At 38.0% G+C, this 16,229-nt stretch overlaps 3 protein-coding genes across 5 annotated transcripts in view; 1 reads left to right on the top strand and 2 right to left on the bottom strand.

Annotated features, from left to right (window-relative positions):
- The window catches only part of LOC127496215 (period circadian protein homolog 2-like), a 31,905-nt gene extending 28,891 nt beyond the window's left edge, over positions 1–3,014 (top strand). For all 3 annotated transcript variants that reach the window (XM_051863946.1, XM_051863947.1, XM_051863949.1), the window contains one exon: positions 1,674–3,014. In XM_051863946.1, the coding sequence (XP_051719906.1) occupies positions 1,674–1,811 (138 nt within the window). In that variant the 3' untranslated portion in view covers positions 1,812–3,014. The remainder of the gene's footprint in view (positions 1–1,673) is intronic.
- her13 (hairy-related 13) lies at positions 1,931–11,401 on the bottom strand. The gene is made up of 4 exons (XM_051863954.1): positions 5,249–11,401; positions 5,068–5,154; positions 4,838–4,919; positions 1,931–4,750 (listed from the first exon to the last, which is right to left on the bottom strand). The coding sequence occupies exons 1-4, from the start codon at positions 5,324–5,326 to the stop codon at positions 4,323–4,325; spliced, it is 675 nt and encodes a 224-aa protein (XP_051719914.1). The 5' UTR covers positions 5,327–11,401; the 3' UTR covers positions 1,931–4,322.
- Positions 11,402–11,495: 94 nt separating this feature from the next.
- her8.2 (hairy-related 8.2) lies at positions 11,496–13,828 on the bottom strand. The gene is made up of 4 exons (XM_051862420.1): positions 13,677–13,828; positions 13,491–13,586; positions 13,260–13,338; positions 11,496–12,979 (listed from the first exon to the last, which is right to left on the bottom strand). The coding sequence occupies exons 1-4, from the start codon at positions 13,740–13,742 to the stop codon at positions 12,627–12,629; spliced, it is 594 nt and encodes a 197-aa protein (XP_051718380.1). The 5' UTR covers positions 13,743–13,828; the 3' UTR covers positions 11,496–12,626.
- Between the last annotated feature and the right edge of the window lie 2,401 nt (positions 13,829–16,229).

The raw sequence follows: 16,229 nt of genomic DNA on the forward strand, positions 1-16,229 counted from the left end.
AAAGATTAAATAAACTAAGAATTAAGGCTGTTGATTTAACATGTTAATTTAATTAATTAGTTATGGGGAAAAATAACTTATTAAAATTATTAACACCTTTAACGAACCTGCCCCAGACCTAGTTCATCTTACATTTCATATAGTTGATTGCTGATAAGCATGAAGCAGGGCAACAACTCACTGCGTGATGAAGCCTATGGAATGCAGTTAGAATGACCCTAAAATTAAAGAAATCAGGGCAAAAATGCCACTGTATGAGTTATTGTCTTATATTTATGTCATGATATAGTATCACACGAGTAATGAGCGCAATATCACTGTTCTGTTTTTGTCCTGAATAGCACGAAGTGCAAATGTGATATTGATTTTATACAACAGTTCAATAAATATTTAGTTAATATTGTGTTATATTTTAGACACAATAGTGTCTGCTTTTGCTCAATTTTGCCAACAGAAATATTACCTAGTGCATACGCAGAACTGTTGTGTGTCTCCGAGCAACACGCGTTTTGAGCGGATCAGTCAGATGAACCAATGATTCAATGACCCATTCATAAAGAGAGCCATTATTTACTTAATTCCTGAATGAATCAGCCGTTTGAGTGAATCAGCCTTTTGAACGAATCGAATGAATTGAATGAATGACTCAATGACTTACTTATTTAGGCATTTGCAGTTTTATTTTCTTATTTAAAGTATCATTTCATTTAAAAAAAAATAATTTAATATTTCCATATTTAAAAAAAAAAATACATTAAAGGTATAGTTGACCCAAAAATAAATAATTAATTTGCCACTTAACAGATTAATTAATTGCCACATTGTCTAAATAATCAGATTAAAAATTTTAACTGTTTGACAGCCCTATTTTAAATGTTTAAGGTTCAGCAGGTCTATTTCACAGCAGCATTCAAATAAGATATTGAATTGTCCAATGTAAAAATAAAATACTAAGTACCGAATAAACTAAACATAAAACAGTTTTTATTAAAGCTACAAAAGACTCAAGAAGTAAGTGATTGTCTGTTTTCTTGTGAAGCTTGTGTGTTTTTGACAGTAAGACGCAAAAGAGAACTCGCGCTGTACAGCAGTCGGCTTTATGTGCGCACGCTTCGAGTGTGTGTGTGTGTGTGCGTGTGCATTCAAAATACCATATGTCAGCAAGTAAAATCATTTGAAAGTGGCAAAGCTCTTTAAAACACATGCATATAATAAACTTTTGTGATGACAATGAACATTATTGTCAAATGAACGTAACTGCGATGGAGACGATAATCAAAAAAACAGCCATAGAACTGCAACTGATATACATTGTACCGTGATACTTACAATCGATACTTATAAAGATAAAGGCATCGTGGAGACTTTGTTTCAAGCTGCCCTATAAGTATATACAAGTGTGCTGCTTTCTAAGATGATTCATTTTGGTCAAAATGTAAAGCAGCATTGCATGTGACTTTTGATAAGAATGCATTAAGATGACCTCAGAGAAGAGTGTTTTGGTAGATAGATGGGAAGCCTTGATTATAAATATTGATCAGAAATCTTAATTAGTACTGAAAAGTATCGACAAACAATATTTCACCCAATATGTGCATATAGAGCACCACATTGTTAGTTGGTAGTTGAGTTGGTAGAAGTGGTAAGAATAACTCTTGCATGTGTTTGTGTAGGATTGTATGTACTGCGAGAATGATGTCTCTGCTCTGCTAGAAGAAGACCTAACTGATATGGAGGTGGGAATTTTGGGAAGAGTACAAGATGGAGGAGGATCTCATTCACAGGAAGAGAAGGAGCAACCAAGTGGATAATCTGTGTCTTGACATTGCACTAATCTCAACCAGCAGAGGGCAACAGGTTCACACCTGTAATACACACTGAGTAAAATTAGATGTCATTTGTTAAAGATTATGAATGTGTTTATTTATGCGTGTATGTGTGTGTAAAGACAAAAGTATGCCAGATAGCTGACTGTTTAACCCAAAGATGCTGTTCAAGTGTGCACTCTGATTGGCTGGAACTACTGTCACATGACCCTCTGAGCACACTCTGTGGTTCTGTCTCTTTATAGTTTTCTCCAGTTCTCTTGTACTGTTTTAATATGTAGCTACAGTAATGTTTTCCTCTGTGGAATGATGCTCTGTGCACATATCAGAACATACGCATATTACCAGACTACGTTTGTACCAGCTGACATTGGAATGAGGTGTAGAGCATTTATTCTATAGTGTTTATAAATGAAAAAGAGTAACAGACTTATTATGAACACAACAGTATATGGGCCAATACTAATGTATTGTCATGCATCAAGCCAGTAATCAAAACCAGGAAATGAAACACCACCATACTGTGAGTTTGGGGACCATTCCAGCCAAATAAGCTGCTGCCAACAATATACATGACCAGTCTATTCCACTTACAGGGCGCTCGTGTCTTTTTGTGAACATGCACAGGAAGTCTTTGTTGTGGGTGTTCAGGGACGTGCAATTATGGGAACTAATATTTTTGTAGACATGTTTTGTAGGTCATAAAGAAATTGTCCAAGAAATTTAAATTTCTACCTTTCATCTCTTCTTTTGTCGTTTGGCTATACAAATGTTCTGTTCACACTGCAGTTGTCCAACAGTGAACCAGTGACAGAAATCCTGTAAACTGTCTGAGCACCTGCACCTGAAAAACTCTGCTTCTATTCTCTGACATTTCAAGTACCGTCGAGTGTACTTCGTGGCCATAGTGCTGAAGTTTGAATACTGGAACTGGCTCTCTACATCTCAGTTTCTGATTAGTGAAGTATTGAAGCAAATGACTGTGCGACAAGCTGAAAAAGAGCCATAAGGATGTGACGACTGCTTAAACAGTTGCAGTCAATGAACATTAGTTTATTCAAATTTGTTTGATAGTTTTTATGAGCATGTCATTAGGTTTGTGGCTGTTTTTTCATCTTTCATTTTTCATAAATGTAGTTAAACAAACATGTCTCATTATTCCTACTTTGTAATAAAAAGATACTTCTAGTTCTCTGTCAGCAGTTTTAATTGATTAAGGATAACCACATAAAAGCCTGTGACAACCAAATAATCTATTGATCTAAAATAAAATTGGTAATATGTTTTAAGGGGAAATGTTGGCATCCATGGTTCCATTCCGTTTACCATTTGACGGATTGTTAGTGCATGAAGCAACACCACTTTATAATTGTCATAAAAATAACAATTAAATAAATAGTTTAGAGGTTAAGTATATGCATCCCACATAAAACTGCTTGGTCTCAAGGGATCTGTTTTCATCACCATCTGTTCTCTCAACAGACACACAGTTAACTGACCCCTCACCCGACTCAATTTATTCTTAAACATCTGTTAATGCATCCGATTGCTTCTTCAAATGGTGAATGAGCTTTATTTTTGTTTTAAATGAATTAAATTACAATGAATTCTGTAACAATTAAAATCTCTTTTCAATGTTATCCATTCTCTGAACTCTAAGGATTATTAAAATGTTCTGGACTTCCTCTAGTTTCTTCGACTTAGGAAACCATTAAGAATCTCAGCACTTTATCTGCAATCTTACTGATCACATCTCACTGTAAGTCACTGGTATACATAAATATTTGAAGCATTTTATTGACCCTCTATGGCCCAATGAACAGTGTTGGGGATAACGCATTACAAGTAACGCAAATTACGTAATCAGATACTTTTTTCAAGTAACTAGTAAAGTATCACATTTTACATTTACAACCCAGATGCGGCAGTTCTGCAATACTATGATCTAAAAACCATGAACTGACAATTATAGTACAATTAAATTATATTTTTTGTTATTTATAATCCCTAAAGCACATAATCGATATTAAAAACATACTGTATGACTACTACACAGGGCCATAGACTTAATCTACTCAACAGTCTCTAAATGTGACTTTTATTGTTTTTAACTAGGTCTACAAAAACAAAACAAATCTTTCTCCCTACTAAAACAAAGCATTTTCTCATTTGTCTCTATTTAAGTCATTACGGTTCTTAAGGCAATTCAGTCTAAAAATTCACTTCTAAAAAGGCTTTTATAGTCATCTTGTTTCTGAAGAAAAACTCAAGTTTGAAAAACATCCGAAAATATCGCCCTGTATTCCAAACTGTTCCGTATGAAATGTATGGAAATATCCCGCCATATCAACCTGCATGTGTGTATATAAATCCTCTATAAAAACCTCTAGCCATTTCCTCATGAGAATCTGCATCATGACAAAAGAATTCCAGCATGCTCCAATACAGGATTAGGTGGATTATGAAGTTAGATTTATGGTCTGTCAAGAAGTGCTTCTACCATGGCCTCCACATAAACTTAGAGTGTGTGATGATGGAGGAGTTCAGGCTGTCCTCAGCTGATGATGAGCTTGCTTCGGTCTCTGTCTCCTCCAGGTCGGAGCACAGATCCTCACTGGAAGGGTTGGACGGGGATGGGGACAATGCTGAGGACAGGTCGGACACACTGCGGCCTCCTGGACTCAGCGCCTCTCTGGCTGGCCATGATCCACTGGAGGGGGAAGGCTCTGATATGAGATCCATGATCATCTCCTGAAGGTGATCCTCATTTAATGGCATGCACTCTAGCAGGTGGTTGAGCAGCTCTGCAGCCACCATGGCATCGATCCCCGGGCATGTGGACACGAAGGTGTGCACCTCATGCATGCACTGGATGTAACCTGCTGCGAATCTCTCACTGGCCTCTTGACTCACAGCTTTAGCCTCTGGAAGTCCAGACACACAAGCTTTAAATAATTTTCACTGCAACCAATTCCTCTATGTATACTGCAACTGAGGTTGGGTCATCTTACCCTGAGAACGGTTCTGTAGGATGTTCTCGACTCGTTTCACTGTTAGTTCAAGAACCTCTGCGTTCTCCATCTTTGTGTGCAACTGAAGGAAAAGTGAGATAAATATGTATAAACATCTATAATATTGTTTATAAAGTGAGATGAATATCTATCTATCTATCTATCTATCTATCTATCTATCTGTCTACTGACTGTCAGTGATAGAGGTAGTAAAGAGGAGATCAACTTACATCGTTATCTGTGAGCAGTGCCCTGAGATCCTGCAGGCTTTCATTAATGCGCGCTCGCCTCTTTTTCTCTACTATAGGTTTTCGCGTCTAAAGAGAAAAACATGCAATACATGTGTGTTTAAGCCTACCACAGACTTCCATATCCTTTTTGGCATTAAATGACAACGCAAAATGGTCTTACCTTTCTGTCACCTTTTGTGGCATAAAATTCGTCCTCCTCCACCCCGAAATCGTTTCTGAGTCTAGCCGCGGGGGCCATTCCAACCAGGTGCTTGGTCAGTGCTCCGCCGTCCGGAACCGTTCGGTCCGTAAAATAAAGCAGAGTAGCCTAAAGATACAATATTTGATCTCCTTTATTGTGTTTTGTGTATGAATCAAACGAGACTGGTATATTATCGATGTGAAGCTAGAGTAAGGGTTTTATAGTAGCTCATTTGCATATGAATGAAACATTCGCGTGCTCGCACCAGCCAATCGGCGCGCGCGCTTTTGTCTCTGTCTCCGAGAACACACATAAGCGAAGCTGCCGAATTTAATTCTTTTTGTTTATGTTTATAGGTAGGCTATATTTTCTCTTCAGCAAACGCTTATATGAGTCTTGTTAACATGACTGTAGGATACAATTAATCCATTATATAGCCTATATGTATCCATTATATGTGTATTGCACGCACCACATTTTATACACACACACACACTCTTCCTTTATTTTCCTGAAAACCTTTTTTAAAAGTTCTCAATATGCTGGGCACTTGTTGGCTGAGTTTCCTTCAAACATAGTTCAACTCATTTGTTTAAATAATAGGCTAATAATTGAATTGTTTTAGTTTAGAAAATGAAAACAAAGTTCATATTAAAGGAAGCACAATTCATATTTTATGCACAAGACTTCAGATAAAAAGGTTTTTAAGATCATGAGAAATCTGTTCAAAATTGAGTTGTGCTCACAGGTCGAGGGGTCGTGCGGGTGTAACCTAATGCCGTCAGTTGGCAGCTGCACGCCGGCAGTCAGGGCTGAATAGAATAGAGCATGGAGAGGGAGAGGGAGGGGTGGGTGAGCGACAGGTGTCCAACTGTTCCTCTGGCGCCCGATGGTGCTCTCGACTGACTACAGAACAGACAACATTCAACATTCATGACTATAACGAAAACATGTCCAGGTAACATTTCATTCCAAAATCCAAATAAAAATAAAAATACGAAACAACATTATAAAGAAAACTAAAGAAAAGCCTGTATAGGACCATAAAGATTTTTGGGATTGTTACATTATTCTTCTGACAATTAAGCACAATTGTCCCGCCAAATTCTCATTAATGCGTGTGTAGCCTACTTTAGCAATGCTGCAATGCATTTATCCTGGTTCGAACATTCAATTTACAGTTTTTCTCAAACGATTTGACACATTTCTCCAAATGAATATAGTTGCTCTCAAAACAATTAACACAGCAAACTAAACACACTCTTATGTTGGCAAAACAGTTTAGTATTCACTGCATAATGAAGCACTGCATTTTATTCTAGTAATGCAAATGCAATTGATTTGATAACAAATTCAGCTGTAGATACACAAATACATGAATGAAATTACATGTTTTTCTTGTTTTGTTTTGTTTTTGTTTGTTTTTTTTACAGTTTTTGTTCCGTTGCTAACAAGCATTGTTCAATACTGAAGCCACATTTTCAAAACTCTTCATACAGTCTGCATTACCAAGATGAATCTTGGCCAAACAGTTAATCTTACCTCCAAAACTCACCCTGACCAACAAAACACTTCATATATGTCTCAAGATAGGCCTAAGTTCATTCCACCATAACACTGGCAACAATTCTCAGTCATTCATAACACACTGACCAAAACAAAAAAAAAAAAAACCCTAACAACAGGGAGCATTACATAAATGATGAACTTTGATCTTTGAAGTTTAAATGATTTTCACATAAATCAGTATTTCATTATAGAATAAGATCTTTTCATGGTACTGTCTGTATTACAGCATAAAGAATAAATGAGAAATGCAGTAATTAGTTTTTTTTCTGTATCTTTACACAGTAATTTACTTTAAAAAGTTCAAACAACAAAAAAATCCTGAAGCAATAATTACAAAAACAAACAAACAAACAAAGAACTATCAAAAACAAGTATAGTATAATGACGTATGTGCAGTATTGGAGTCCCAGGTGTGCCAGGAGGCCTTTCTGTTTGGAGTTTGTATGTTTTCTCCATCTTGACGTTGGTTTCCTCTGCAGAGGGTTTACCCATGGGTTTAGCCCACAGTCCAAACACATATAGGACAGGTGAATTGGATACTGTAAGTTTGCCCATAAGTGTTTGTCTGTGGTGGACTGGCCATCTGTCAAGGGTGTTTTCCTGCCTATGACCCGAGACGCTGGGAAAGACTCCAGCCTCCCCACGGCCCTACATAGAACAAGCTCTTTGGAAAATGGATGGAATGGATGGATGGATGTATAGTACTGTGAGGGTTCTAGTCCTCCCTTTCTCTGCCACTGTTCTTTCCCCACCACTGTGTCTTCCTTGATCCATGTTTCCAAAAAAAAAAATAAATAATAATCATTCTGAAGCCAATCCCCCAATTTACCAAAAAAATTACTTAAAAAAAATTAACTACTGTAAGAGAGACTAAAATAAGACATGGGTTGTCTTTCAGCTGAAATTGTAATTAGTTGTTTTTGGATAAAAATTATTATTTACAGTTTTTTTGTTGTTGTTGTGGTTTTTTCCAATTGCTAACAAGCATTGTTCAATACTGAAGCCACATTTTTAAAACTCTTCATAGGGTTGCCAACATGAATCTTGGCCAAACAATTAATCTCACCTCCAAAACTCACTCTGACCAACAAAACACTTCATATATGTCTCAAAATAAGCTCGTTCCACCATAACACTGGCAACAATTCTAATTCAGAAAAAATACATGTCATTCATAACACACTGATCTAAAAAACACTAACAGGGAACATTACGTAAATGATCAAATTTGATCTTTTAAGTTTGAATGATTTTTCACATAAATCATTATTTCATTATAGGAGAAGAATAACATCGTTTCTTTTACTGACTGTATTACTGCACAAAGAATGAATGAGAAATGCAGCAATTTTTTTTCTATATCTTTACATAGAAATTTACTTGCAAAAAATAAAAAGTTGAAATAAAAAAAACAAAATAAAAACAAACAAACAAACAAACAAACAAAAAAACATCAACAACATGTAATGACATATGACATATGTGCCAGAAGGCCTTTCTGTGTGGAGTTTGTATGTTCTGTCCATATTGACATTGGTTTCCTCTGGGTCTCGCCCACAATCCAGACACATACAGGACAGGTGAATTGAAGAATGTAAGTTTGCCTGTAGGTGTGAGTGTGAATATGAATGGGTGCAAGTGTGTCATCCCTGTGATGGACCAGCCATCTGCTGGTGACAGAAAGGTAAGACCATTTTGCGTTGTCATTTAATGCCAGGGTGTTTTCCTGCCGACGACCGGAGACGCTGGGAAAGGCTCCGGCCTCCCCACGACCCTATAGGACAAGTGGTTTGGAAAATGGATGGATGTACAGTACTGTGAGGGTTCTAGTCCTCCCTCTCTCTAACACTCTTCTTTCCCCACCAATGTGGCTTCCTTGATCCATGTTTCCAAACAAAGTCCTTCTGAAGATTTACTAAAAGATGCCTGAAAAAATGTACTACTGTAATAGAGACTAGAAATAGGACACCTGGGTCTGCTTTCAGCTGAAATCGTAACTATTTGTTTTTGGAATAATTATTATTTAATTTCATTGAAAATATTCTGCTAAGATTTTATATTTCAACATAATTCCTGCAGAAATGCACAGAGTTTGCCATCATTCTGGTTTGAATGTGCAGATCAGTTTGAAAGCAGTGTGTTAGCATTCGATAAATGTGCTGCAAATATATAGTGTTTTGCAGATAGTGAAGTATGAATGACAAAAGTGTTCATGGATTTTGGAAAATGTTGTCACTGAATGCATTTTGTGTGAAAGCAATGAAAAATTTTTCACAGTTTGGTCCGCAAAGACTTCTGTTTCGCTGAATGTGTGAAGAGATTTGAAAATGTGGCTTCAGTATGGTCAAAGAATTTCATCAACATCACAGCATATATTTTCACGAATCATGCATTGTGGGGAAAAAAGCAATGAATGCTGTATCCATCCTTGTGCCTCAACTTCTCCACAAGCCTCTTCCATCACTTGAAGAAGACTTACATGGTTGTAGGGGTTGCGATTATATACTTTCCATCTCCAAGAGAAGAATTTGCTGGAAGGAACACCATCCTGAAATGTGGGTGATGCTCAAACCACTCTTGCACCAGTGCTGAATGGTGAAATTGAACATTGTCTCACACAACTATACGCAATTTCGCTCAGTTTGCTCCAGATAACCATGCGGAAAGTGGATTTCATTGAGTGAGTTTAAAAATTTAGGAGCCTTTCTGTGTTGTGCAGCCCAGTGGACACCAATGGATTGCAGCACTCGTCCAGGGACATTGACTGTGGTACAATGTTTATATTGGTCTGAACTCTCTCCAGCTTCTCTCAAAGACCATAATTCATGACATGGTCAATTAGGGTGGCTCTGATTTCATTTGAAACCTGTCTGTACCCTATCCTTCTACCTCTCATCCCTCCTCTTACACCTTTCTTTCCCTTTACCCTTTGTCCATGTCTTATATTTTCTTCTCTTGTTCTTTCCACATTGCCCTCCACTCTACTATCTGTTCTCCCTCTACTCCTCCCTCTTCTCCTCTTCCTACATCCTCAGCTTTTCTTGCTTCTCCTACATCCTCAGCTCTTCTTGGTCCATCTCCTCTTCCTGGGGCCTGTACCATGATGGTAGTTGAACAAACTCAGGGTTATAGGATTAGTTTCGAGTTGACAAAACCAAACCACTCCAATCCGGCTTTGTTGGTACCATGATGCCGATCATCAACTTTCTTTGTCAACTCAGGCTTTGATCCTGGGTTTGTGGAGCGTGTGCACATGAATGCGTGACATCAGTGGTGAACAGCTAATCACATGCCTTGCAACAGAGAGAAACTCTGATTCACTTCTCGTGAGAGAGCCAGCGTGATTCAAAACTCTTTTGCTGAAGGTTAAGAGATTGAAGAAAATGAAGAATTTAAACGCATTTACACTAAAGAAAATACTTGTCCATGAAAGAGGAAAAATAAAAGAAATGATCTTGCTCTATCAGTGCAAGTGAAACTTGTGAAGTTAGTTTATATAGTTGCTTGATAATAAAACCCAGGACTGGTGCAAACTAATCTGAAACTTACCTGGTTAGCCAGTGAATCCGGCTTCATGGTACAAGCCCCTGTACAATCTATTCCTTTCCCCTCATCTCTTTCTACCTCTTCCACTGTTCCTCTCCCTCTCAATATTACCCTTCCTCTATCCTCTTCCTCTTTTGTTGTTGTTGTTGTTGTTGTTGTTTTTCTTTTCTATTTTTATAGTTTTTGTAATTGAGATAGCTGTGTAAACAATTAAGAAATTTGCATTTTCTGTGTTGTGTGTATTAGTAACTTGGCAGATATCTATTTGGGGCAAATTGAGAACATCCAAGTGCGGGGAAGGAAGGTGTGTGTACAGGTTTGGTGTGATGGAATTTTTTAATCATAACTAGCAGACACAGTCTCCTTGCAGGAATAACATTTATATGCTTTTGAAACTTAAATGTTCTCAAACCTTGGGCCTTGGGTCAGTGTGTTTCTGAATCATGTCCAAAAATAAGAAAAGTGGAAATGACACTTAGGGATAGCTAGACAACCATCTAAATATAATAGCCCCATGATATTGAGTAACCAACAAACTAATAAACACATGATTTGGGCAGATCTTGCTTTAACTAGTAACATGAGGGTTTGGCATATGAAGAACCAATCATATTGTAGAATGCTTTACCATGCTCCTATCCTATATAAACTGTTGTATTCTTCTTGCTGGTGGGATTCTCTGTGATTGATACGAGGTCCTCCGGCCGTGATTAAAGCATATTCTAAGGTATATTCATTAAGTGAAGCATATTCATTGAGTGAGTTTAAAAATTTAGGAGCCTTTCTGCCTTTCTGTGTCTGTTTGGTTTTTAGGCTGCGCAGCAGACTAGGCACTAGAGATTTTACTTCTATACTCAAGTGATAGTGTTTTGTTGAGGAGCACTAAAGAGCTTATTACCAGGTGATAGTGCTCAAACAGGCCGAGATGTCGGCTGACTCGAACAGGTATTGAAGTACGCTTAGTAGAGTATAAATTCATAGGTGTCTGGGATATCCGGTTTAACTTAAGTCAGGTGCGTAGGGGAAAATCTACCGACACTGACTTGTCACCAGGCCTAACTAATAGGCTCCAAAAGTGTCATAATTGGCCCACATGATATATCTCTTTAAATCTAGTGATGTGCACAGGTTTGTGTGATGGTTAAGGTTATGTGTAGGATTAGGAGATAATATTAAATGTATGAAAATATATTTACTTGTTATTGGTTTGTCTTCTGTGAAGTACATCATAGGTAACCAATCAATCCAAACAAGTGAAAAGAAACTTTCATCTTTTGACAGTATCGATTAAATCCAAACTATGCATACAGGACAATATGGAGAGGAGGATGACATTGCTCTACACATTGGTAAGTAGATGTTATGGAATGGGGCTCTCTATATGTTAATAATGGTCTATATAAAATATATATAATCAGTCCGTTTATGATGCTGTTGTTTAGTTGATTTGACAAGTGCCGTGTTGGTGATTGGAGTCATTAATAATCAAACTATTTTCATATATCAGAGGGAATGAGTAGATCAGTGATTTTAAGGCTGGGCAGCACAACAGAAGAAGAGGACTCTCCAATTCCAACATCTCAATATACAAAAATCAAACCCACAGCAATATTTTATTGGTTTGATATTGATTTACATACTGTATCAGTCTCCCCAAAACATGTCATGTCAAATATTTACATAATTGTATGTGAATAGGTAAATATAAAAAAAGAAATTACTGTGTATATGTTGCAAACCACTCCTTTATTAATAATTGTTAAAAACTGTACATAGAAGTGAATCAAATGCTACCCAGTATTAGTAGATAAAGAATGTATTTAATTTAAAAAGGATTCTAACACTGAAAATTCTTTTATTAAATATATAGTGTTAATTAAATAAATAAAAATTATTAATAGGGGCCTTCTACAATGCAGGCTACAGTAGCTTTACTTCAGAGAGGAAGTAGAGAGGGTCTGAAATGGGAGCTATTCTGGACTAGATCCACCTCACACACATGCGTGCAGTGAAACATATCTATAAGATACATATTAGAGGAGGGTCTACCACAGTCAGCAAATACTGTCTGTATACAGCACTGCACTGTGTGTGAACACATAGACTGGCAGCATACATCACACATATACATTCTTGGTCGACATATGTACAAAGCGGTATATACAATTGTCCAAGTAAGTCATGTGCACTACCTAAACATATATATATATATGCAAACACCACTGTTAAAATGAAAGGTATTTCACCAGGGCCTCCACATCTCTAGAACTGAGAGATCATGTGGCATTCTCACAGGAGTAGAACACTGATTCTGAGACTGGGCGGCTCTCTCGTACAAGACAGGAGAAGGAGGGCAGGTTTTTGGACTCTTTAACTCATCACTATGCTTGGAAGAAACACTTGTCAGGGAGTTCTTGGGGAGCTGAGGGCAGTCCTTAGCTGATCGAGGTAGAGATTTGAGCAAGTGGTTGAGCAGGCGGGACCCCAGGGTTTTATCCATCCAGTCGCAGGAAAGTAGCAGGTTGTGAACTTCCTGCATGCACTGGATATACCCAGTACTGTACTTCTGTTGGGCCTCTGCATCCAAGGCAGGGTCTGAATGTATGGGAAAATATTTTTAATTGTTAATCTGGACATCACCAATGAATTGAATGTATCAGTGAAATTGTTCTTGTGGATTTGGAGTTCTATACTAAGACTTTTTCCTTAACAGTAATCCAAAAAAGGCCAAAGTTTCAATTGGAATTGGAAAACTTCACTTTTCATTTTCAATGCAATAAAACTAAACATATAGTGCAAACTAAAACACTGCTGAATAACTATGGCTATTGCAAATTTTGTACAAAACCCACTTTGCTAAACGACATTTACTTACCAGAATCTCTATTGCTCTGGATGTTCTGCAGATGTTTCACCGTCATCTCAAGAATATCAGCCTTCTCTAACTTAGACTGCTGTTTGTTTAAAAACAAAATAAGTTTATGATGAGTCTAGTGTTACTGACGTAAGATTGCCTGGTTTAAATACCGTGTGACAAACATCTTTAGATTTTTCAATACTGTAAATCTGTAACATGTAAAAATGTAATGAACTTTAAAACACTTACATCAAGCCTAAAAGCACCAACTACTGTCTCTCTCAGCTGATCTAGACAGTGATTTATTCTTTCCCTTCTCTTTCTCTCAATGAGGGGTTTCCGTAGCTGAACAAAAGTCAAAGGACAAAAGGAAAGTAGGTTAAGTCTATGCATTTTATATGCTCAAGAACATTTCGTAGTGATTTCGTATAATACCTTTCTCTCCTCTTTGGCGCTGATGTGCCTTTGGCCTGCATTCTGTTGGAGGTTAGCAGCAGTCATCTCCAGTGGCTTCCGTGCAGTATAGACTGTTTCACTCACTCCTGTCTCAGTGCTGGGTGTTTCTAAGGCCCTCCGCGCTGCGCATGCCCTTTATTTATAGGAGGGACATTAGCATCTCAATGCACAAGCTCTTTGCCTGAGATATTTTCCCACACGCTCGCTCCCATCACTCACAAATGACAGGTCACTGCCTCTATTCAATGCATGAGCCCCCAAACACACACACACATAGGCCTACTCAAAGCAAACAACAGATGTCCAGCCTAGAGGCGTTCCACACACAGAAACTACACGCTTTGTGTGTCACATGAAAACCCAAGATGGTTTTCCAAGGTGGCTCGGCATTCCCAGGATTTGTGTTCTGTTACAGTCAACCACCTGAGACCTGAAGTGTATTCATGTCCTGTCCTTAATAGACCCAAACGAAACCAAACCAATCCCAGAGGTATACAGAGCCAGCACTCTGAACCATTGTGGTTCAGAACCATATGGCTGAAACAAATAATAGACATTGTTTTGGCAAAGACATAGTCTAATTAATGAACTGTATAAAATTACAAAATATAAAACATGAGACAACTTTAATACATGCATTAATATAGCAGTCTAAGAGAAGTCTTAGAAAAAAGATCTAGGTAGATTAATAGCCATAAGTTGTATCGCTATCCTCCAGCAGAGAATGTGAGCAGATGTCAGAGGGCTTTGACCACGGGCAGATGTTTGTGAATTAGTCTCTGATCTGTTTGACTAGAGCCACGCGACTGCCAGCAGAGCACACAGACGTGGGAAACTCCACCGGACAAAACCGCTCATTGATCCACGGCTAATGAGAGTGACCCGGTGCGAGAAGGAGGGGGAAGCGGGAATTGGGAAGTGCTCAGCTCAGAGCTGTAGGCAGGTGCACACAGTTTTCTCTGTGTGAAAATGCAGTGTAGCCTACATTGGCAGAACCTACGTTAACGCAGCAGCACGTCTGTCGGTGCTATTTTAGAATGCTAAATACGATTCCCACCCCAGATTTATCCCAGTATAAAATTTAAATGTAAGCAGAGTTTTCTGTACCGCATTTTAGCTGCTGCAGGCTAGTCTAAATGACAAAAAAATATGTACAGCGAAAAATACGTCTGCTGAACGGCTGCTCTCGCTGTTCAACTTTATTAAGAGATATAGATTTTGGATTTAAAAAAAAAATATATATATATATATATATATATAGGTTTTTTTTTGTTTGTTTGTTTGTTTTTGTTTTTTTTAAAAAAAACGTTAGGCTATATATTTTGTTGACTGGTGTACTTAGGCTACATTATCCCAAATGTTTCCAACAATGTTTAAATCCAGAGAAATCAGCTATTTTAACCAGTGTAATGGTGTCATTGCGTCGCCTGTCAATTGTCATATCTGCACCCATGGAAACGCCAAAGACACTTTACAGTTTTTTTCAATTGCTTACACACTAAAATTAAAACTTTCCCACAATTAGCAAAACCTTATACTCAAGGAGCAAAACACCAGCCTAGATTTGCACAACTGTAAGCACAGCTTCGCACTTTTTGCAAAACATTACACACAGTGATTTACAAAACACTAAACACACCTGTATGCATTTGACACAGAAATTTATCATGATGTCATTTTCTTGCAATTTCAAAGCAAAGGCTTTCAAATGAACACACCCCATGAACCAATTGGTTAAACACAGCCACCAGGTGTGCACACACACTGGTGCTTAATTGTAGACACACCAATCAGGTTTAAGCACTATAAAAAGGCAACAGGTAAGTTCACCTGTCTTCAACAAAAATGGACGGTGTCAGAGGAAAAGGGAGAGTGCGGATGAGAGGGGGAATCCGAAGAGGAAGAGGAAGAGGAAGAGGGAGAGGAAGACCTGGAGGAGGAGTAGGACATGCACAACGAAGAAGACAACCAAACCTGTGTAACGAAATTTGTGCTACAATTGTGGACCATGTAATAAACCACGGACTAACACTGAGGGAGGCTGGACTGAGAGTACAGCCTAACCTAAGCGGGTACACAGTGGCATCAATAGTTCGGACATTTCATCAAGAGCACAGGTGAGAAACTTGTCTTCTGTCAACAGAAAATCCATAGCTTACTGCATGCACTATATCAACAGTTTTGGTATGTATTCGTGTATCATTTTACAGTAAGTTACATGTATTTTGTTTGGCCAACATAGGATTGAACGTCGAGAACACCGAGGAAGGGGCCCCATATTCACACAGGAGCAAGAGAGAGAGAGATCATAAACCTTGTTTTGGCCAATAATGCAATCAGACTTAGAGAAATTCAAGCCCATATTGTCAATGAGCACCAACTTTTCAATAATGTCCAACAGGTCTCTCTGTCAACAATAGCCCGTATCCTTAAAAAACATCAAGTTCTGATGAAACAACTGTATAAAGTGCCGTTTGAAAGAAATTCAGACAGGGTGAAAGTCCTGCGGCGTGAATATGTGGTGGTACGTTT

The sequence above is a fragment of the Ctenopharyngodon idella genome, chromosome 15 (genome assembly GCF_019924925.1).
Source record: "Ctenopharyngodon idella isolate HZGC_01 chromosome 15, HZGC01, whole genome shotgun sequence".
NCBI lineage: Eukaryota > Metazoa > Chordata > Actinopteri > Cypriniformes > Xenocyprididae > Ctenopharyngodon > Ctenopharyngodon idella.

Coding starts and splice junctions, on each gene's coding strand:
- her13 (XM_051863954.1), bottom strand. CDS start 5,326: ATGGCCCCCGCGGCTAGACTCAGAAACGATTTCGGGGTGGAGGAGGAC. Junction 4,920..5,067: donor CACTGCTCACAGATAACGAT/GTAAGTTGATCT, acceptor CTTTTCCTTCAG/TTGCACACAAAGATGGAGAA. Junction 4,751..4,837: donor CCTACAGAACCGTTCTCAGG/GTAAGATGACCC, acceptor CTGGACTTCCAG/AGGCTAAAGCTGTGAGTCAA.
- her8.2 (XM_051862420.1), bottom strand. CDS start 13,742: ATGACTGCTGCTAACCTCCAACAGAATGCAGGCCAAAGGCACATCAGC. Junction 13,587..13,676: donor GCGCCAAAGAGGAGAGAAAG/GTATTATACGAA, acceptor ACTTTTGTTCAG/CTACGGAAACCCCTCATTGA. Junction 12,980..13,259: donor CCAGAGCAATAGAGATTCTG/GTAAGTAAATGT, acceptor CCATACATTCAG/ACCCTGCCTTGGATGCAGAG.